Below are 10,961 nucleotides of genomic sequence, written 5' to 3' on the forward strand. Positions count from 1 at the left end.
CCCGTTTGAAATGAATAAAACTAAAAAAAAAAAGACCGTACCCTTTTATGTAATGGTGTTTACTTTGAATTTTTATTAGTTCACACAAACACTCCATCCATGCTTTTGTTCCGGCCCTCCGGTCCAGTTTAAGAACCCATTGTGGCCCTCAAGTCAAAAAGTTTGCCCACCCCTGGGTTAGGGCAATCCTTCTGTTTTTAACCAATCTTCTCATCACATGGGCTGCCTCCTGGGCCCAGTGTTTGCCTGAGAGTTCCCTGCAAGTCCCAGTGCCACTAAGTTCACTGCTGACACATGCACTCACCTTCATCACCCGATGCCTCTAGGTCAGCCAGCTTGCTTTCTTTCCCCTATACTTACAATGTTAATTTTCTTCTATGATATTGAGTCAAAGAATGAATTAAATATAGTTACATATATGAAAAATTACCTTAAAAGTCACTTATTATCTGGTACTGGTTCTTAGGAAGCCAAAAAGCCAAGAATAAACATTTTTATTTCTTAAAATTATTCCCTACATTTGGCAGGTGCCTCCATTTCCCTGGGGCAGTAGAGGCCTGCTTTGAAAAGGAGGGGGTGAGAGGGCAATGAGCAAGGGTAAAGCGGATTTCTCTGTGCTGAGTGTCAACTTAAAGATGTTCCACTCTTGCCCTGGCTGGTTTGGCTCAGTGCATAGAGTGTCGGCCTGGGGACTGAAAGGTCCCGGGTTCGATTCCGGTCAAGGGCACATGCCCAGGTTGTGGGCTCGATCCCCAGTCAGGGGCGTGCAGGAGGCAGCCAGTCAATGATTCTCTCTCATCATTGATGTTTCTATCTCTCTCTCCCTCTCCTTTCTTCTCTGAATTCAATAAAAATATATTTTTAAAAAGAAAAAGAAAGAAAAAAAAGATGTTCCACTGTAGAGTAGGAGAATTTGGATTCTGCACAGTTGAACTTCAATTAATCCATGTGCTTTTGTGATTACAAATTTGTTTTGAATTACTTTTTTTGTAATCTAAGGCTTATTTGAAAACACTGCTTCAACACTTAGTTAAAAACTTGTTAAATTTTATTAGCATTTTTTACTGTGGTATTTTTCCCAAAAGACTTTCTTATTTTAAGGTGTTTGGTGTTAGCATCATGAAAACAGAGATACATTAAGAGTTTAATTTTTTTTTTTAATTTTTAATATTGGTTAATTTTCTAGTAAATCCTTGTAAGAGACCTTAGATGGCATGCAGAAGTCAAAGCAGGAAAGAAATTAAATCATTGAGTAATCTTAGTAAAAATTAGTATAATAGTATATGACCTATTCTGTATTTTTTATACATTACTTTAAGTATACACAATATGAAGGATTTTAATTCCCTGAAAAATACACAGTATGTAACGCACTTTCAGTTTTATCTAAATGTTTTGAAATTTATGCAGAATTAATATAAAAACGTGACATGATCTGGCTTTTTATCACTTTTGATTTTTTATTTCTTTTTTTCTGTAGTGAATCTGACGGTCTTGGGAAACATGGTGGCAATGTTTCTTTGGATGTTTTACCAGTTAAAGGTCCTCAAAGTTCTCCACTTTCACAAGTTGTTCACCCACCTCAAGAGAAATCATCCTCTGAAGAAATCTGGACTGTCCACCCCGAACACTTGATTTTGGTAGCCCCTTCTACGTGTGAGTATGTCAGCGACAACATGACAGGAATGTCCTCTGAAACCCTGCTGTACTTACTTTGTACCCCCGGCTCATCTAGGATATATATGTGGACTTTATGCACATGGTGGACTGTCCACCCCGAACACTTGATTTTGGTAGCCTCTTCTGCGTGTGAGTGTCGGTGAAAACATGACAGGAATGCCCTCTGAAACCCTGCTGTACTTACTTTGTACCCCTGGCTCATCTAGGATATATATGTGGACTTTATGCACATGCAGCCAGTGGCTTTCATAGGTCTTCCTCTCACCTACTAGAGACCCAGCTCAGACTTGACCACAGCATCATCCTGACAAAGGCCATGGCCCTCAGTCCAAGTTCCCACTTCCCCGTACGGCAGAGCCACTTAGGACCCATGGTCCCTTCCTTCCACCACATCTTCTGCCCCAAGGAAACCATTTGGCACTTGGCCTTTTTTAGCCTTAACATTGATATAGTTGGTAAAGTAGGAACAAATCTGGTACCTATGTATGTGCCCAAGATAAGACCAGGCGGTAATAACAATTTCCAGATTTCCTTTTCTCTCTCCCTTTGTTCAGTATTTGCACTTTGTTCAGTATCTTTGTCGTTTCCAAGAGTAAACAGATGGCCTTGCTTCAACAGGAATTTGAAATTCCTGTAACTGGGCAATTGAGAAAGCACAATAAGCTGGTTTACTAGTGTACTTATTTAGGATTTATTTTTACTGTTTATTAACTGGGTCTTATTCACTAATGCTAAATGAAAGTAACATTTATTTATCTGATATAATAGGTGACCTGGCAAAAACTGGACGTTTCCAGATTTTAAATAATTCTGTTAGGTTACTGAAATTTGAACTGTACTGGCCGGCACATTGCCTTACGGTCACACCACAACATGGATTTATTGAGCCAGAGTAAGTATGCCGTCTCTTTTCTCTGGGTGTGTTATTCAGATGCTGGCGTGGTAATCTTTTAAGGATCAAATAATACGCTGTTTTAATTTATTAGTAGAATTTTGCCATGTGCTGACTCTGTGCAGTGTGCCATGTGTGGTTCTGTGGGACTTACAGTGAGTTCAAGACTCATGCTACTTAGTGCAATAAAGATCATGCCTGTAGCCAAATATGGTATACAGCCTAAAGGTCAAGAAAGACGTGAGAGGTAGGAAAGAGTTCCAGAGGGAAGACGTGAGAATGTTTTCTGGCATATTACTCTGGCTACAAAATTACAAAGCAACAGATACAGTTGGGGCTATGATGAGGGGTGATGGTCTCTAAAGCCCAGATGTTCTGCCTTTCATTACCTTGGATTTCACTCACTTATTCTGCTGGTTTTGTCTGAAGGGCATTTTATAGACAAAGCTTTTTCTGACTTAATATGTCTGACCCACAAACCTACCTTGCCATTTTCTGCAAAGACTATTCTGAGATAGAAGGAAGTCTTTGAGGGTATGATGTTGATAAGCAGCTACCCTCTTTTTGCAGCTTAATTATTATTATTATTTTTAAAATATATTTTATTGATTTTTTACAGAGCATGCCCTTGACCGGAATCGAACCTGGGACCCCTCAGTCCGCAAGCCGACGCTCTATCCACTGAGCCAAACCGGTTTCGGCAAGCAGCTTAATTATTGATAGGAGAAGATAAAGCCTATCACAGCTCCGTAGCTTTTTAGGGACCGTGTTTGGGTCAGCACAGAACCTTCACGTCTGATAGTTGCTTCATATTTAGCAATAGCAACTTTGCGGAACAACAACATGAAGTTTATTTACTTAGCAAAATGATGGAGTATGCATTTACTTGACTAAGACCTGAGGTGAGGTATGGTTAGGGACACTCCAGAGAAATACTCCTCGGACCAAAGCAGTCAACTAAACATTTACTAATTAATAGTTGAAAATTTAGAGAAATGAGGACAGGTTGTTCACAAACAACTTTTTCCATTGTCCCAGGTGTTTAGCTATTAGCAGTGGAAATAATCTTTCTCTGCCATTTTTGACCTGTACCAAAGTAGCTTTTGTAACTGGGGATTTGTTTAAGTCACAGATCTGGCTGTATTGTCCATATTTGTTCTTTGACATCCCATAGCTCTTGAAGAGAACAATGAACACAGAAAATTTTAGTAATGGGGGGTGGGGAGGGGAGAAACAATCTGTTTTCATTCCTTTTTTGTCTTCTCCCTTTCAGTTTTCTCCCCACCTACATTACATTTCCTTTGTATTGTGACAGTATCATTCTTTATTCGCAAGTGGCTTAGAGCTTTGTTGTATTGGTTTTTTGCTGTAAATATGTTCTTTTCTCTAAATATTTTAATTTTGAATTGCTTTTTAAATGGTATTTCTACGGTATGGTCTGTTTTCATGGGAGTTTGCCTTTAGGTTCAGGGTTTCATGCTACTTAACTTTTTGTTAGTCACAGAGTTGGAGCTGATGCAAAATCAGATGTGCATGGGAGCTCACCTCTGTTATCTGCTCTTTCTGAGCAATAAGGAAATAGTTGGTTATTGATAGGATAGTATTTATAACTCTTGTTGTTCTTGCTATTAAAGTGTAGGATATTCTTGGTTTTCATTATGACATTCTTTTCTTAAGGAGTAAGCTACAGATTCTTGTGAGCCCTAATTCCTCCTCATCCACAAAACAATCAATGTTCCCATGGAGTGGTTTGATCTATATTCACTGTGACAATGGACAGAAGGTACTTGTTAATGTTTTTTTTTGTTTGTTTTTTGAGCAACATTTCTCTTAACTTGTGTTGTATCTTAAGTGGTGTAATTCTTATTAGCACTTACATTTCAGAAGTGATATGAAGGTGTCTGCTCTTTCAGCCCAACCAGATTTATTCACATAGAGTGTTTAGTGCAGAGATTTTCCATTAGTGATCTGAATGATTTCCCTGGGTGGGGGCAGGAATGGAGAGTGGGGCTTAGAAGCCATTATTAGTTTATAAAATTTGCTTTGAAAAATGGGGAGTTCAGGGACAGGGGATAAAGTCAAAGATTTATTTTGATCTGAATAAATTTTAATTTATAAATTCATCAAGTTATTTTGTATGGCACTACTTTTCTCTACCATGACTTCAAAATAAGAGTTGTTTCTTTAAAAGTTGCAGCTATCGCCCTGGCCAGTTTGGCTCAGTGGATAGAGCGTCAGCCTGTGGACTCAAGGGTCCCAGGTTCGATTCCGGTCAAGGGCATGTACCTTGTTGCGGCACATCCCAGTGGGGAGTGTGCAGGACGCAGCTGATCGATGTTTCTCTCTCATCAATGTTTCTAACTCTCTATCCCTCTCCCTTCCTCTCTGTAAAAATTCAATAAAATATATATTTTTTAAAAAGTTGCAGCTACATTTGTGTCTTATCCCTTTATTTGGCTCATTTCAGAAAATTGTGAAAGTTCAAATTCGAGAAGACCTGACTCAAGCAGAACTTCTCACTCGTTTGGCCTCCAACCCATTGGGAATCCCTTTTCCAGTTACTGAGCCTTTAACTAGACATCTTGTAAAACCAATGACAAAGCCACCTTCCACAAAAGTTGAGATAAGAAATAAGACTGTTACTTTTCCTACAACAGAACCTGGTGAAACTTCAGGTATGGTATCACAAGATTATTTAATTCAAATGTCTACTGACATATTGAGTGCATGTAGTATTCTTAGTTAACCATATGTTAGTGATAGGTACAAAATTTTACCCCCTTCAGGACAAAATCACGTAATTATTGGAAATCATTTCAATGATGAGATGGATTTGGGGGAGCTTAAAAATCATAACTATAAGGAATTAATAAATCTGTGTATTCCAAGAGTCTTACATTGCTGGAGAAAACTACATGCTGACTTTGATTTTATATGGTCAGAACCATCCTTTTCCAACTCTCACTAGATTTTTTACTAGAATCCTATATAGTAAAAGCCTAATATGCTAATTGTCCAGTTATCTGTTCAACCAATCAATAATATGCTAATGATATGCTAAGTCCCTCCAACTGCTCGCTATGACGTGCACTGATCAAAAGGGGGCAGAGGCTCCGACTGGTAGGATAGCTTGCTGCTGGGGTCTGGCCAATTGGGACTGAGTGAGAAAGGCTGGACACGCCCTGGAGCTCTCCTGTGGTCCCTCCCCAACTGGCCAACCTCCTACTTCCCTCCCCAGCCCCGATCGTGCACTGGTGGGGTTCCTCAGCCTGGCCTGTGCCCTCTCACAATCTGGGACCCCCCGGGGGATGTCGGAGAGCTGGTTTCGGCCCAATCCCACAGGCCAGGCCGAGGGACCCCAATGGTGCACAAATTCGTGCACTGGGCCTCTAGTTGCAAATAAGTTAGCTGAAGAAGAGAGGAAAGTGGGAAGAGCCTTGCTCTGTCACTGATGTCAGTGTGTGTGTGTGTCTGTGCCTCTCTCTCTCTCTTTCTCTCTTCAGTTTGAAGGACTAGGATTATACGTGGGACCTATTAGAAAGAATTTGGGACCATCTGTCACTTAGCCCTCTAGCTCCTGGTCTCTTTCATTGATTTTGTCTTCCACTTAAGCTCAGTTTCCTACTTTCAGTCCCCTCTTAGATTTTGCCATCACCAATAGCTATGCCATATTTTCTCTCTCAGTTTCAAGCTTGTCACTTCCTGAACATCATGCTCCTGTCTTTCCAGCTCACTTACTCTAGGAATTACAGCAGTTCTTTGACCTCATTCAGACCTCCAGGCTACTGATCCTACTACCTTTCCACTCTCCATCACCCTACTCACATCCTGCTTCTCTGATAACCCTCCTTGAATTCTGTGGTCTATTATAATTACTGCTTCACATTCTTAACTTCCTTGTGCCCCTCTCCCCCCACATTCCTGTCTGGCAAAATCCTAACCCATGTTAAAACCAATTGTTTACCTACTCCATGTTCATACCTTAGCAGCAGAACATTGCTGGAGAAAATGACATGCTGACTGATTCATGAGCTCAACTCTCATATCAACAACACTAGGCTCTTTCCCAGCCCTCCTTAGTATGTGTCCTTCACATCTCTTAACAGTATTTAACAGCTCCTTTCTTTTTTTAAAAAAATATTTTTATTGATTTCAGAGATGAAGGGAGAGAGAGATAGAAACATCAATGATGAGAGAATCATTGATCGGCTGCCTCTCGGATGTCCCACAGAGGGGATTGAGCCTGTAACCCAGGCATGTGCCCCACTGGGAATCGAACCCTGACCTCCTGATTCATAGGTTGACGCTCAATCACTGAGCCATGCTGGCTGGGTGGAAGCTGCTATCCTTTCCTTTCCTTCCCTCCCTCCTATCCAGTCCATGAGCTAGTCCTTTACAGTCTGTCTTCAAAATAAATCCCGTATCTGCTCACTGTTTTTCCTCTCATTGCTGCAGTTCAAGTTACTCATGCATCATCTCCACCGCATGCTGCAGTGACAGCTGACCAGGGCTCCTTCTTTCACTCTGACCCCTTGCCGTCTCTCCTCCACTGCAGCCAGTCATTTCTTAATCATGGAAATCACTTTATTGCTCTCTTGCTTAAAATTAAGCCTTTCAGTAGCTTGGCATTGCACTTTGATTAAATCCAAGTTAAGATATTGTCAAACATGATTTTGTTAGAAAGTAGTTCCTGTAGGGCTTCTCTAGGGATCTAATGATTATATTTTTCTCTGTGATGAGGCAGCCATGGTAATTATCACAATAATCTGCTTATTTACTTACCTCTCCAAGAGACTGAGTTGTTGTACATGTGTTCCTTTTAGAAAATTATCTGGAACTTCAGAATCATGGTAACACAGAAATAAAGTGGTATCTGTCATCTTTAGCTCCACCTTATGTCAAGGTCAGTAATCATTGCTGCTGTTATACTTGTTTTACTGTTGGAACTTTAGGGAGGGTGTTTCAAAGGTTGAATTATGAATATAGGTTGAGATTATTGGCTTTCTGTTCCTAATTCATTTACTTGATTTTCTCTACAGGTTGGGCTAATACCTGCCCCTGTCTTTTTTTGCAAGGTGGTTTTGAGAGTCAAATTAGAGAATGTATGTGAAAAATGTACTTGCTCCATTTAATGCTATCTCCTACAGCCCTGATTTTTATCTGAAATAACTTTAGTTTGAAAAATAGAAAAAATTTTGTTATAGAATGGAACAGAGTGTGTGTGCTCATGCACGCACACTTTTCTCTCCAGGTTCTGCGTACCATTGTGTGTTTGCCACCAGTGGGATTTAGTGCAGGAGGCAGAATTTAATGCTCTTTGCCACGGAGTGTTAGCCTACTGTATACTGCAAGTAATCTCTGCCAGTGGGCCATGCTGGAATTGAGTGTTGTCGTGTGTGTTGTTTAGAACACCGTGGCCTTTCTTACATTTTTTTTCATGTGCTTGTTTAAATGATTACTTTGTAGGCAGTCGATGAAAGTGGAGATGTTTTTAGAGCTACTTATGCAGCATTCAGATGTTCTCCTATTTCGGGAATAATGGAAAGCCATGGCACCCAAAAGGTGAGTGTTGACATGGTTTTACAGCCAGCTAGTGTTGGCCAGGAGTGTCTCCTGTGTTTCCAGCAGAGCCGTTTGCTTCACCTAGACCAGTGCTGCTCACAGCCAGGCCGCCACAGGAGAAGAGGCTTACACAAGTTAGTGGATTGCTTCCTGCAGCAGAAAGTCTTGCTCCCTAACAGCAAAACAAAATACCATGCTTGGTCGTGGGATCGATGTACATTCTGATATAAGCACTTCATATGGCTGCAGGCTGCTAGTACTTAGAACCTACTTCAAGTAGTGCTAATTTAGACAATAGCTTCGTGGTGATGGTTACACAGTTCTGGAGATACACTAAAAACCTGTTGAAACCGGGGAATTGTATGGTATGTGGATTTATATCTCAGTAAAACTGTAAAAAAAGAAAAGTGAGGGTACAGAATTAGATTGTCTCCCAGGAATTTTTCACATGATACTTAACATAGAAATGTAACCTCCGTGATTTTTGTTGTGTTCATACTGTATATCCTGGCCCAGAGCAACACATATCATCTTGTCAGATCACATTTGTCAATGAATTTTAGGTCTGGTTTCTTAATTTAAGGTGGGGCCAGGGGAACAAGGCACATCATTCTGGGACCATTTATGGAAGCATTACCAAATAGCACAATTATTGGTATATATAATAGTGTTCCAGAAGAGGGAAAAATTAGTTACAACCTAATTCTTAAAAGATGCACACAATAATTTTTTGAAGCATCAGACAGTTTTTTGTGGGATTGAATGAGCTAATGAATGTTAAAGTGCCCATTATGTTCCCACTGTGTGACATGCAATAATATTAGGTTTTCTCTCTCTATTTTTTTGGTGTTGTAAGGAGGTGTAAGTAGGATTTGTCTAATTCGTGGTACTGCCCCCCTGTAGTTCCTGATAGTTTGTATATTTTCATCATTTAGGACATGGTTGTCTTCTTTCTTAATCTTCTAAATGTCCAAAGCATCTTTAACAGTATAACTCACTAATCTTGACCTCATTTCGATCAGTATTCTGCCTTTGCCTCCATGCTCTCAGGCTTGCTGGCCGCATTGTCACTTATGTTATATAGTGACAGAAATTAGGTCATGTAAGTGTTTTAATGTTAAGTTCAGACTCAAATACTGATTCATTGTCACCCTGACTAGTAGTCAGTATTTTTCACACTGAATTCTTTGATAAAGTTCGTTGTTAATGCTGGTAAACTTTATAAAACACCATTTTTAAATATTACAACTTTCTCATTATTGAGCTTTTTACAGATTGTATGCATACGGTTCATATTTATAACTTTGAGTTGTACGGTCAGTGTAAATGGTCGACGGATGTTCTGAAGTTAATCATAAGAAAAGCTGCTAGTATGTAGCATAGTGGTGCTTGTCTTTTCTACCTCCTGTTATGCACCTACCTTTCCTTTGCATTTTCTGTGTCCTTTCATTCCTCTCCGGTCAGTGACTGTGTGCTGGGCTTAGTCCTTTACCACTAGGCCAGCAGAGGGTATAAGCATTGCAGTGAACACAGTGTGTGTCTGGAATTAGATGTACATCTCTAGAATTTTTTCTCTTTAAAACGTATTTATTGATCACATACAATATAAAGAAAACCTTATATAGCATAAGCATACACTGTGTGCAGCAATAATTCCCAGGGCCTGGCCCATGCTTAGTGGTATGGTAGACAATAATTTAGCAATAAATACTGCACAGGGCAGGGTGGACACCAAGGCCGGCCCCAGCAAGATCCCTCCCCACTTGTACCTCCAACAACCCCCACCTAGGGGCATCTCCAGCTCCCCCTGGCTTCAGCATTAGGCAGGGCAGGCAGGGTCTGCTCAACTCTGCTTGGACACACTGGGCAGCCCTTGTCCTGCTGCCCTAATATGCCAGGAGAAGGCTTTCTGTTTCCACTTGCATTTAGTTCAAGGCTTTGGGACTAGCAGATTGAGGGCCTGAGAAAAAGGGAGGGGCACAATGTTACTGGCAGGGTCACTTCTCAAGGTTCATTAGGGACACCCATGTGCCAAGACTGCTGCCCCAGAATGGGTGGAAATGTATGCAGCTGGCCCAATAGGTACAGCACATGCCCAGGACTCACACAGAATTTTTGATGACTTTTTTTTTTAATTAAGAAAATTTACATTTTTAGGAATATGTTACATAAAGCCTTAAAGAAAAATATATTTTGGATCTGGTACAGTAACAAGCCTACTAAAAGCACAATTGTTCAAATTCTTTTTTAATTAGGGGAAAAACTAGCCAATGCAAGTTTTTTCCCTTTAATTTTTCATGCCAACACTTTGAGTTGGTAATTTAACTACATGTGTGTAAGGTTCAGTGTCTAAACTTTTCTCCTGGATGTATTGTTTTATAGGTCTCTGTTACATTTTTGCCCAGAGATAAAGGGGATTATGCCCAGTTTTGGGATGTTGAATGTCACCCCCTGACAGAGCCTCACATGAAACATACCTTGAGATTTCAACTTTCTGGACAAGTGAGTATTACACTAAATTTAATTAAATTATTGTGTGTGTATATTGAAAATATAAGTGAAACTGACATGAAAAACTGGCCTGAAAATGCAGAATATTTTCCTGATATTATTCTAATTTCATTAATAATGCTATATAGCCTTATCTTAATTTTTTCATTTATCTTTATTTTTTTTTAATTAATAAATCTTTATTGTTCAGATTATTACAGATGTTCTTTTTTCCCCCATAGCTCCCCTCCACCTGGTTCCCACCCCACCCCATGCCCTTATCCCCTGCCACTGTCCTCATCCATAGGTGTAAGATTTTTGTCCAATCTCTTCCTGC

At 40.1% G+C, this 10,961-nt stretch overlaps 1 protein-coding gene across 2 annotated transcripts in view; it reads left to right on the plus strand.

Annotated features, from left to right (window-relative positions):
• Nucleotides 1-10,961, plus strand: part of CEP192 (centrosomal protein 192kDa) — a 107,746-nt gene that overhangs the window by 85,801 nt on the left and 10,984 nt on the right. For both annotated transcript variants that reach the window (XM_014540285.1, XM_014540286.1), the window contains exons 35-41: nt 1,481-1,656; nt 2,449-2,572; nt 4,250-4,355; nt 5,040-5,247; nt 7,396-7,475; nt 8,039-8,134; nt 10,517-10,636. In XM_014540285.1, coding sequence (XP_014395771.1) covers nt 1,481-1,656; nt 2,449-2,572; nt 4,250-4,355; nt 5,040-5,247; nt 7,396-7,475; nt 8,039-8,134; nt 10,517-10,636 — 910 coding nt within the window. The remainder of the gene's footprint in view (nt 1-1,480; nt 1,657-2,448; nt 2,573-4,249; nt 4,356-5,039; nt 5,248-7,395; nt 7,476-8,038; nt 8,135-10,516; nt 10,637-10,961) is intronic.

This window comes from Myotis brandtii, unplaced genomic scaffold (genome assembly GCF_000412655.1).
Source record: "Myotis brandtii unplaced genomic scaffold, ASM41265v1 scaffold240, whole genome shotgun sequence".
NCBI classification, from domain to species: domain Eukaryota; kingdom Metazoa; phylum Chordata; class Mammalia; order Chiroptera; family Vespertilionidae; genus Myotis; species Myotis brandtii.